Raw genomic sequence first — 12,654 nt, 5'->3', positions numbered from 1 at the left:
AACAGTATCATTTTGAGGAAAAAAACACTGATGAGCTAAACCAGACTTGTATACTATTTTTAGCCAGCTTGTCCCAATCTACACTTCTGATGGAAAGTAACTTACAGTGCAAAACTGTGTTAAAATAATTCTAAAACTTCGTGAATGCTTAAAAAAATTCTTTGTGCACAGATCTCCTTGTTTTTGTGTGATTTGCTTTCAGAAGTGAATGGACACAATGGTATAAGCTACATGAAATTTTCCATTTTGTATGTAGTAATGTTTAAATGGTTTTATTGAAGAAATGCAAAGAATGTAATTTTAAAATACAAGAAAGATAATGCTCTGGAAAATACTTTTTTACATTATCTGAAACTGTGAGAGTCAAAAAAGCTTGAGAATTGTGCTATACATAAAGTTCTCTTAAAGAGTAAGGCTCTACTTAATATTCTTTGCATTAGTAATTATTATATGATTAAAATTTACCCAGAAGCAAAATCTGATGGTGTTATGCTATTTACTTATTGGTGGCAAGAGTTCACTTTCAGATTTCAATAGAAGTTATGCTAAAATTTTAGCTCTATAAAAATGTAATGTTAATAAATTGGGCATTTTACATATTTCTTTATTTATTTCTATAAAACTCACTCCAGTCTATTAATATCTTTTATGCACTGGTGTGCTTAGAACTGCACCCAGCACTCCAGATTTGATGAGCAGAGGGGAAGGATCCCCTCCTTTGACTGGCTGACAATGCATTTCAAGATGCTGGCCTTGTTTGCTGCAAGGACACTTCACTGGCTCATGTTCAGCCTGAGACCCACACCAGATTCTTTTCTGAAAAGCTTCTTCCCAGCTGGTCTGTCCACGGAATGCAGTAGTTTCCTGCCTTTCTCTTTACTTAATTCCATGACTTTTCTGTCAGTCTGTGATCAAAGAAATTAGCCAGGTTTAATTTACAGATATCATCACAGGTGGAAAATGTCTCCTAATTGAAGCTGTGCCCATCAAGTTGTCTCTCCTTACTTTTATTTTAATCTTTGCTTCTACATGTATGGGTAACTAAATGTGAAAAGCAATTCTGATGATCATGGATAAAAAATAATGCAGCTTTAGGATCATTCCATTTTGGTTTTTTCTCTCTAACATAGTAATAACAATAAAAATATTATCTTTTACTTTACAATTATTAATGATGCCAAACACTAAAAAATTATTGTCATGTACCAAAACCAAAAAATACTTTTTTTTGAGATTTGTCAAATAGGAAAATCAAGCTTTTGGATAGTTTTAAGAGATACATGAGATATTAATTAAGAAATTACCTTTTGTTAGAAAATACCTTATGTCTTATTCCTTGTGGTAAGAGTTCCAATTCATTGTTTTTCTATTAAGTAGGTATTTGAAGAGTTATATGAGAAAACACTGTTATTTTGGCAATGTAACTTTGAATCAGGAAAGTTATAGGTTATATTAATTATTTAATTATATAATAAGTGATTTAGCAAATACTTTTCAATGTCATCATATTATGCAGCAGACATTGTCTAGAGGCATCTGGAGTTGTGTTTTATAAACGTATATATATGACACAAACAACTAACCTCTTAGCTCCACCCTTCCTTTAAAGAAAAGTTATGCCCAGCCTTTGCTCCTGCTTGAACAAGCTAATTCTGATGTTTTGTTTGTTTGTTTGTTTTCTTTCCTTCACAGGAGTCATCAGAACTGCCTTGCACAATATGGACAGGGAAGCCAGAGAGCATTATTCCGTTGTCATTCAAGCCAAAGATATGGCTGGGCAGGTCGGAGGGCTGTCAGGGTCAACAACTGTAAATATCACACTCACAGATGTCAACGACAATCCACCCAGGTTTCCTCAGAGTATGTACAATTTCAACATATAACTGATTTGAAAATCATGTTGATTTTCAGTGAAGTAAGAAGCTATTAGTGAAATCCAGTTAGTAGTCAAATTCATGGCAAAAAGGCAGCTTGGAAAGCATTTGGGTTCACCAATGTTTTTTAATTTTCCAGCATTTCTGGATAAAACACAGAGATGGCATAGCTAAAATACTGAAACTAGTAAAGATTTCTTTCAGTCTAACCGCTAAATAATATTGAGATGGGTTACAAAGGTATACTGTTCTCATGTGTGAGTTATTCTCCAGCCCCTGTTAAATGCATATTTCGAAAATTGTGTGATTTTGATCCCATGAGGTAATTAGGATGTTCCTATGGTAGATAACAGCAAAAGGCAATTCATTAAAATATTTGACATGCCTTTGGCTGCTTCCATATGTATCTATCAAAATTTTTTCTTCTGCTTACTCTATATCAAACAAAATTTTAAGGTCAATTATTACATTTCAAATGGTCAAAATCTAAGATGTTTCTCATTATAGTTAAGCAATGGTGGAGCCTGACTTTATCATAGTTGCTGATATTGGTTTCAAACAATATTATCACATGAATATATGAAGAGTAAATACCAGAATAGAATATCATAATGTGGCCACTAATAGGAAGTTAATTTCTATTCAGCTCATTGGATACACATTGATCTGGCACAGTAGCTGGGATCTTGTAGGAATTCTGAATTCAGCCGACAATTTATGTAAAAATCTTCTGGAACATAAATGCATTTTCTCTGCATATTGGCTCAAGGCCAATGAGAATGTTGTAATCTGGTCTCAGACGTCGCATGAGCTGTTGTAGAACATAATGGGCTGGAAGGTCAAGGTACATCCACAAGGAAGTGCTTTAAGCTGTTTGAATTAAAAGATTTAAAACAACAGTAGAGATCGCAAGGCTCCAAGGAAAAACAAAGCTCCCTGGCAATACACATTGTATAAAATCTGGCCAAACAGCAAGTAGGCTTATTAGGAGTGTTGCAGAAATGAGCATCTTCTCTGTGCCTCACAAAGACTTGAAAACATAAAGCTTTTGAAATATACCCTTAAGTAAAATATTTTTGATATTATGCTCCACAAATTCTTCATTGCATTCATCATTATATTTAATACTTCCTAATTATTTGAAAGGCAAAAGGAAAAGCTTATCTTTGAACAAGAGCTGAATTAAAAAGAAAGAATGCCCTAAGTTTTCTGCAAACTCAATGGATGCAGGAATGGATCCCTATCTATTAGGTTTCAAGAACTGGCCTGTTTTATTTTGAATGGAAGGACTTAGATGGCAAATTGATTGGCAGGCAGAAATGTACATTGCCATGTCTATTTATCTGTATTATTATTTTTTCAGAAATCAAAGAAATACAAAATGTTCATGTAAAAATTTATATATTCTAAAGGATTCTAATATCGTTGAAAATGACAAAACATTTCAGATTTAATGAAAATTTATTCAGACAGAATTAAATTGTATTTTAATATTTATGCTTTTTAAGATAAAATATTATTTCTAAAACAATTCTTGTGGAATACAAACATTGCTTTCTTTCCTTACAGAAGATTCCTATGCACAGTTATGAGTGACATTATTTCTTTACTTCTTTTCAAGAACACCCCTTGCAATGAGCAGTAGCTACATGTTAATAATAAAGAATGAAAATCCAGTTGATCTTAAAAAGGCCATTTTACCATCATGAACTATATACATGAGTCTTACCCTAAAAGAAATAACTTCTTTGTTTATTTTTTCGTCTGTTTCCTTTGTGTGCCATGATTTTCAGTTAAATTTCTCTTCAATTTCCTTATTAGACGGAATGCTAAATGAGACTTACTGAGGCTTGTCACATTCAGAATTGAATTCCAGGGAAGTGCTAACCAAAACTGCCTATATCGAGTGTATAACCCTTGGGACAGGCTGAGCCTCAGCTAAACCACAGACTTTCTTTTGGTTAGTTTCCTTTTCTCCGTTACCATACTTGTGAGTTTTGAATCTGATTCTAACTGTATGAGTACCTTACTTGAGAACGTGCTGGGAAGTACATCTGATTTATGCTATTATTATTTGTTTTATTTACAAAAATACTTTGTTGTATATATTGAAAAGATATATTTTTCTGGCTTTAGTAGATCAGTGTTCATTAGACATGCAACAGCAGTAAGATATGCACGAATTTTCCCCTTAAAGAAACACTTTAAATCCCTAATTAAAACTCAGAAATAAGGGTTATAAATATATCTGCTTGAAAGGGTTTATTGTGTTTTTCTCTGCATTCATTCTAAAAGACCTGACTTTCTTTCAAAGAAAGTCCTAACAGAAGAGCAATAGTTTTCCCATATATGAAAAAAATCTTGCAGGAATAATATGAAACAGGACTGGATAATTTTATCAGTCTGATTTCTGGTACAGGAAACACACCTGAAAAATTCTGATTGCAAAACAGTAGTCTCAAAAGTAGGAAGGGGAATGTGAATTCAGCAGGAGAATAGTCTGAAACCTCACATATTTTTTGCTTATCAATTACTTCCTGTGCCTCTTGTATAATACTGGTTTGTTTTTCTTACATCATAATAAATTTCCTTTCCTTTGAGAGTCAAATAATAAATGGATTACCTATTCAATGTAAGCTGACAGACAGTGCTCTGCATAGGAAGATTTTTGCATCTCTCAGTTCTTGTTAATTTCATCACTGATGGATCTGTGTGGTTGATGACTGAGGGCCCTAATTTCATAGTCATAAATTTATTTCATAATTTGGTAGAAGATATTCCATCTTCTAATAGCACTGTTATCAGCCTTGAGCTACATCAGAATGTTCTGTATATTTTCTTTCATTAATTCTCTCTGGTGTTGCTTAAGATGAATAAATTCTCTGTGTTTTGTTTAATATGAAGAGATTCTGATAGCATCAAGACCATCACACTAAGCAAAGGCTTCTATTGAAATGCTTTGTACATCAAGTGCTAATGATTATGTTCTGGCCAGTGTGTAGAAGATCTAGAGTTGCTGTGTCTACACTAATTTGTAGATTTTGGTTTTTGATACAAATAGCTCAGTTCCTTATGATAAAGCAGAATTTAAATGCAACTCATGGCTTAAAACAATTTTTATAAAGCTTGATTTTTGAAGCTTGATAGTTTCATGGCAATAGTAAACATAATGTGAAATTATGCATATGCATAATTAGTTTGGCCTCTCTTTTTACAATTGTATGTCATTGTATGAAAAGTGCACAGCCATGTTTAAATAGGAATGTGATATGAAGACGCTCCTGTTAGTTCTGAAAAAGTAAACTCACATCCTAGAAGGAGACATCAACTCTGTTCAGTGCTATTGAGGTATCCACTATCTGGCCTTGTTTACATAACTCATTAGTTAACTTAGTGTAAAAGTATCTGCTACTCATTTTCTTTTGAAAGTCATACTCCAGTGTGGTCCCTTCTGTGTCTCCAGTTCCATGTAATACATCTAGTCCTCATTATTTCCTGTCATGACAACTGTCATGATTTCCTGTCATGAAAAGTCAACATCCTCTCACTCCTCACTGCCATGTGCTGCAGCCTGTCCTGCCCTACCTGGTGATGAATCCAGTGCTGTCTGCCTTCTCTTTTACAACTGGGCTCCTGCCCGATGTGTTGAGGAAAGAAAAATTTTCTCTGATTGTTTTTAGCAGGTTTTTCTCCTTTTTTCAGCCAGTAGCGGCTAAGAGGCTTTTAGAATCATAATGAGTTTTAGGTCTCTGTCCTTGTACTAGATTGGCCTGATATTGGACAAGGGTTAAAAATTACTGAAGAGTATTGAGTTAAAAGGTTTTCAAAAGTTTTGTGTCCCCAGGAACTCAGATATTAAGTAAAATAAGGACACGATAACTGGTTTCTCATAAGATGGCTGACATCTGATCAACTGTACCTCTTTAAATTAGATTTTTTGCATATCCAGTATAATCAAGATCCTGTTCATTGTTCCATTTATGGGCTTGAGAAGTGGGAACATATGAACCTAATGCAGCTCAAGAAGTCCAAGTGGAAGGTCTGCACCTGGGTCAGGGCAATCGCAGGCATGAAAAGAGAGTAGAAGATCTCAGTGAGAGCACCCCTGAGGGGAAGAACTTGGAGATTCTGGTGGGTGAAAAGTTGGACATGAGTAGTCAATGTGCACTTTCAGCCCAGAAAGCCAGCTGCATCCTGGGCTACATCAAAAGACTTGCACCCAGCAGATCAAGGGAGGTGATTTTCCCCCTCCACCCTGCCCTTGTGAAGCCCCCCTTGAAGTGCTGTGTCCAGATCTGGAGTCCTCAGTATAAGAAGGATGTGGACCTGCTAGAGTGGTCCAGAGGAAGGCCATGAAGGTGAAGAGAGGTCTGGAACACCTCACTGGTGAAGGCAACCTGAAAGAGCTCAGGTTGTCAGCCTGGAAAAGAGAAAGCTCCAAGAGAGCAGCCTCACTGCAGCCTTCCAGTACATAGGAAGGACTTAGAAAAAAGATGGAGAGTAACTTTTTACATAGTCAGGTAATGATATCAGAAGGGGGGGGCATTTTTGAAAGGGAAAGAGAGTAAGTTTAGACTAGATATCAGAAGGCACTGGACCAGGTTGCCCAGAAAAGCTTTGGATGTCCCATACCTGGAAGTGTTCAAGGCCAGGTTAGATGGGGCTCTGAGCACCCAGGTGTCCCTGTCCATGGTGGAGGAGTTAAAAACAGATTGTCTGTAAGCTGCTTTCCTACCAAAGCCATTCTGTGACTCTATGATTCTATATGTGGATGAGTCCAGCAATGATCCAGTATCCAGTGAGTATTAGGAATAATTTCAGTCCAGAAATTATTCTACTTTTAAATGTTGCTTATATATTAAGATTTTTTCATTATAATTAGACTAATATCTTTTCCTTATTTGATGCTCATCACTTCTCATTTGTGTGACTATTACATTTTGATGCACAACATAATTGTGATGCTGAAAAGTATTTTTCTTCTCGCATCTTTTTAAAGGTGGATATATGTTGAATTGATTGAGGTTTCAAAGTCAGTGCTCAGGTTTCAAAGTGGATGCCTAGTGAGTGACACTTCCTTTGTGAGTACAGTTGGTGTTCAGTATACTGATTTTCTGACTTTACAGGGAATCATCCCAATGCCTCTGACTTTTTTTTTTTTTTTTTAAGTAGCTAAAGTGTTACATTAGAAACAGAATGAGGTGCAGGTATCAGAGTTTTTTTTTTCTGTCAGTTTTCAGAAACTTCCTCCTGACTGTGACAGCCAGGAGCAAAGGTAACAGGGGAAAGCTGCCATTGTGTGCCTGTATTACCTGGTGAACGCATTAATTTTAAACAGAGAAGTATGTTTGGGCTTGATTTTCTAGAAGTATTTAAAATCACCTGTTTAGCAAGACTGCTACCCAATGACAAGCTGTTTTAGGGAGTGGTAAAAGAGACAAGCCTTGCTAAGTGATTTTTTAAAATTTCTCTCTTTGTAAGAGATAGTGTATCTCTGTAATGTGCTAGAATCAATCCTTCATCTAGGGGTTGCCTTGGAAATATGAGAAATACATGACTTGAGATATGTTCATTTGGTTCAAAAGGGAGTTAAGACATATGAAATAAAAGTACACAAATGTACACAAATGAGTGTATGCTTCCATAGACTGGAAAATGTTATCTAAAGTGATTTGTTTAATTTTCTTTTTCCTTCTTATTTTTGTGAGAAGAATGGTACGCTGTGATATTTGCACAATATTTGAAGTTAAAACTACCAAATTATTTCATATGTCACTGAAATCTGACATGAGTTATTTAATGACATTTGATCACATAGGAAATCTCATGATGTTCTCTTTCCTGAGCAGAATAAGTGTGACTTCTGTAATCAGCTTTTACTATAAAATATAATTAACTAAATACGATGCTTTTCAAGAGTATTGAATATCTTATAATAAAAGTCTCTTTTAATGAAAATTAATGACAATAAAATTTGGTGACAGAATTTTTTATGGAATTTAAATATTCCAGGAAGTTTGATGGGGGAAAAAATATATTTATGTAAAAGTCAGTTTAAATATTAATCTGACTTTTAATTATTAAGGTAATAAATATGTGGTCTACATACTAAGTTTTAGCACCACCTAGGTGCATCATCTTTACTCATAACAGTACCATGGCGTGTTATTTCATTTTATTGAATATTGTTCATAAGGATTTCTGTGTACCAGATCCATTATTAATTACATGTATCATCATATAAAAATAATTTCAAAACACTCTAGATAGTAAAAAAAATGTGCAGGTTTTATTGGTTTGTTTGTTTATTTCTCTATGGGTTTTTGAATATGACTGTAATGGTTTTGGGAATGAGGGAATGTTGTTTGTTTTTCTCTCAGAGTAGAGAACTGGGAGCAGGACTGCTCCATTTTGGGGAGTGTTCTTTGGAAAGCCTTAATTTTCATGTCCTTTATGAAGTTAAACCCCAGTGTACTTACAATCCTTGCTGTGCTAGTGCCAGGGAAAAGCAAGCATACAAACCACAAAATAAACACAGTCCAAATGGAATTTAACCCTTATACAGGTATTGCTATTGCTCTCTGCTTTATCCAAGCTGCCTGATGCAGCCATGGTTCCCTTTTAAATAGCATAAAATATGCTGAACAGAGCACAACCTCTAGAGACTGCTACAGATCACATCCAACAATTAAGTTCCCCATTAGCGATTATTATGTAGTGCATATGTTGCTTTTCCCATGTCATTTGCAAAGAAAATATGTATTTGGAGATTCAATACATAAAGGCAAGTAGTTAAATCTGAAAATCCTGGAGAAAGTCAGTTTTCTTTATGTTTCTGCTTTTAGCTATGAGCAGCATAAACATCACAACTTTTACAAGAATGCAGAATATTTTTGTTCTCCAAGACTGAAAGTTCAGTATTCTGAAGTCAGAAAGCTTTCAAGAACTTTCAGTTATTGTCTCTAAAGGCAAAGTGTCATGAAACATAAACTCATCACTGATTAAAATCTTAATCACAATCCTAACTCCTGTTTTACACTGAGATGTAAGAAGCAGAGACATTGAGATTATAAGTCTTGTTTCAGCCAAAGAAGTCTCTTGAATCAAAGAAGAACATTTGGGGTTTTTTTCCTAAACTGACCCAAGGTTTCTATGTTCTTCAGATGTTCAAGGCAAGCAGAAGTTTGAAGGGTTTGAGTTTTGAAGTTTTTGATGGTCTTATTTGCAAATAAAAAGTAACGTCACTTATAATTCAAATACATTTAGAAAGTGCAATAGCATTGGGGGTTTTGGCAGGGAAGAGGAGTAAGCCGAACATACCTCTTGAAAATTTCTTAGTTTAGTTTCATTAAAGAGAAGTTGTCACCAAAAAAAATATTCAGACCAAAATTAGTAGATATAAAATTGTCTGAACTTCTGCAATCATAAAGGTTTCTGTACTTATAGTGATGATGGATTAAAATTGGTTTTATTACATTAAAAATAAGTGGAGTAAAGGAATATGTGACATATGTCCAAGACATACTGTGACAAATAGGCTGCTAAAAAGACTGCAGTTGCTAAAGAGAAATCCAGAATAACCTATTACAGGTAATGAAAACAAGCAGCTCTCTGAATGAAGAATAGCGATTTCTGAAAGATAGCTACCAAGGAAGATTGAGCACAGTCCACAGCTGAAGCTCTGCTTTAGTTTTATCAAACTTGGCAGGCAGTGAAACATGAGAGACAGACCTTTGTAAACGACAGGATCATAGGTTCACATGAGACTCGAAAAAGTACCCAAAGCCCAGTTTAAAGGAGGTTCAGTTAGATCAAGTCACTTAGAGTCTTGTCTAGTAAAGCCTTGAAAGGTCCTTTGTAGGTCCCTTTCTGCAAAACTGCTTTACAACTGGCTGGCCCCAGCGCATACTGATGAACGGCATTATTCCTCCCCTGGTGCTCTTTCTGAATGTCATGAGGTTGTTTTAGGACATTTCTCCAGCATGTCCAGGTCCCTCTGAGAAGCAGCCCTGCCCTCCAGTGTGATTAACACTTTTTTCCCAAGTTGGTGTTTCGTACTCTCTTTTCTCCCTCCCATTGTTAAATATGGTAATGTCTACTGTTCAAGACATTGTAACCTATAAAAGTAAATCAAAATTATCAACAGAATAGAACAGATTAATAAATACAATAATTTCAATAGTATGCTAATTCATTTTCATTAAATACTGTTACACTTCTTTTTTGAGAGGTTCAGACAGAGAGAACTCTCTTTTCTGAGAGTAAGATACAGCATTGGAGGTTGCCTGTAGGCTGAAATTAAAGTCTACTGTTCTAAAGATAAATAAATTATTTCTGTAGTATAATGACAGATAGGCAGTAAAGTTTATTGAAAGATGAAAATCATGTACTTGAATTTGGAAAACATTTCAATTAGCATAGATTAAAGTCCTGAAAAGTGGTACCCTATACAGTGCATTACCTGGAAAAGAGTATTAAATTCCTCATATCATGAGCAAAGGGAAGGCATGTGAATGAATGTGATAAAAGCTGAGAACCGAATCAGCCAAGATTTTTGATCTGTAAGAAACAGGCCATCTCCTCTAGAAAAAATTAGACCATCCCCAAAAGATTTCTGCTTCACAACAGCTCCTGGAAGTCTGCAATGCTGGAAGAATAAGAAAAATCTGTTCAACATGGTCAGATTTGGTGGAAAAGTTATGCTATAAGCTGGTTATACCTGATCCTCAGGGCTCCTATCTTCCCAATCAATTGTTTTAGAGGGTTGATACAGACTCATAGTTTGCAGTATAGAACTGTAAATTCACAGTATACACATCCTATATTTTACAGTATCCTATCAAACTTCTTTTATCCAATGCCCAAGGAAACATTCATAGGATTAGAATCACAGGTTGTGCTGAGTTTAAAAGAGCACATGGGAGTCAATAGGTCCAATGGAAGACCTAATGCTCCCAGGCACCCAAGGAGTTACAGCATGTGCCTGAGAGCATTGTCACATCCATCTTGGACTCAAACAAGCTTGGTACTGTGACCTTTTCTCTGGGAAGTCTGTTCAGTGCTTGATTGAGCCTTTTGTCAGTTCCTCTTGCTAACAGTAAAGTTTATAACTATTTAGTATTTAACGTTTCCAATTTTACCACTAGCCTAAAAAAAGAGTATGCAATATAGTTTAACCTTCATGTTGCTTAATTTTATCTTCTTGCATGTTTGGTCTTTTTAGATAATATTTTTTTGTATTTATCTATTTGTCTCTATGAGATATTGTCAGCCTGTCTCTATGAAACAGTGGTTAAACACCTGTTGGGAGACATTTCTGACCTAAGAGTTTTTTTATTTTTTCAACAGCTTTCTTTTAATTCTATTTACATTTTTCTTTAACATTTCTACAGTTCTACAAAAACTGACATAATTCATGAGTCATTTAGAATATTCATTTTGCTTGAAGTTTTAGTATTTCAGAATCTTTGAAGCAGGTATCAGTAAAACAAATTTCTGAAACAGATGGCTAACACTTGGAGTGTGATTATAAAGCAGAGCATAGTGTCGTGTATATAAATATATTTGCACAAGCTTAACTATTTGAAAGTCTCCAAGTAGTTCACCCTATTATATGAATTATAGCATGTCCAGTTCCTGATGTGACTTGATTTTGTAGCGTATTCTTAATATTCTAATATTCTTAAACTCTTCCTTTTTGGAAGAGCAAAAATTTCAAAAAAACATATTTTGCTTTTATTTTAACACTAAGTAAATTTTGAAATTAATCTCATCCCATTATTATAATTTTATGTATGAAAAAAAGCAACCAGCAATACAAAAGTGTCAGTTGACATCATCTGTAAGCACTAAATTTTGCAGGGCATTTATTTGGAAATTTGTGTAGGTGGCTTTTACATGCATATCAAAGAATTGCATCAAAAGAATAACTATGAGTTTTTATTGAATTAAGTAATTGTCCTGTTACATCAGTGTTGATATTTTTATTTTTTACATGTTAAGTTCTAATTTTTCTCTTGTTCTGTTGGACATTTCTTATGTTCCTTTAGATTTCCAAATGAATAATGACTATTTTTTTTTTATTTTTCTGTGAAATCTCCTTTCCTTTAGACTAATAAAGATTAGTGCACTTATCACACGGCTAGTTGTTTACTAGTCCTATGGACTACTATGAAAAAATTAATTCAAAACAACAAATAGGTTTAGGAGCTGTTGTGCAAGAAATTATATAAATGTATAATTAATCTTCAGTTTTCTGGCAGATGATGATAAAGGCATTTGTATTTTACTGATGATATCTATTCCCTTTCCAATTGCCACTTCTGTAGGTTGATCATTTCTTCAATCCACCCAACAAGTAGTGGGTTTCTGCCACACCTCAGGTTTAATCTCTGAATTCAATTTAAATTTTGCCTTTCTTTTTATACATGCTTAACAAGGGCACTTCTGCAGTCATGCTACCTGGCTTCAACCCAGTAAACAGTTAACAATATGTTAACTTTTATATGTCCCCTTTCAAATCTGCTGATCCACTGTCCTGCCGCTCAGCTTTGCACTATTGCACTGGCTGCCACAGAATGCCTTCAACGAACATAAAAGGAACCCGGTAGAGTTTCAGATCTGTATTGACAGAAGTTATTTTTCTTTTTTTACTGTGTTGGTGGTTGGGCTGTGACGTAAACTCTGCAGACTGTTAGGGAGGCATTTGGATTGGGGTTTATTAGATTGGAAATTAGCATGTTGTTGGTATGTGCACACCTTCTATTGGATGTGAATTATT

The 12,654-nt window shown here is 34.8% G+C and overlaps 1 protein-coding gene across 7 annotated transcripts in view; it reads left to right on the top strand.

Moving 5' to 3' along the window:
• CDH18 (cadherin 18) overlaps positions 1-12,654 on the top strand; it is a 481,117-nt gene that overhangs the window by 418,787 nt on the left and 49,676 nt on the right. For all 7 annotated transcript variants that reach the window (XM_054284627.1, XM_054284630.1, XM_054284631.1 and 4 more), the window contains one exon: positions 1,693-1,860. In XM_054284627.1, coding sequence (XP_054140602.1) covers positions 1,693-1,860 — 168 coding nt within the window. The remainder of the gene's footprint in view (positions 1-1,692; positions 1,861-12,654) is intronic.

Source organism: Melozone crissalis, unplaced genomic scaffold (genome assembly GCF_028551555.1).
Source record: "Melozone crissalis strain CALT ecotype California unplaced genomic scaffold, PUWL_Pcris_2 ptg000042l_1, whole genome shotgun sequence".
Taxonomy (NCBI): domain Eukaryota; kingdom Metazoa; phylum Chordata; class Aves; order Passeriformes; family Passerellidae; genus Melozone; species Melozone crissalis.
This window is presented reverse-complemented; position numbering and strand designations above follow the sequence as displayed.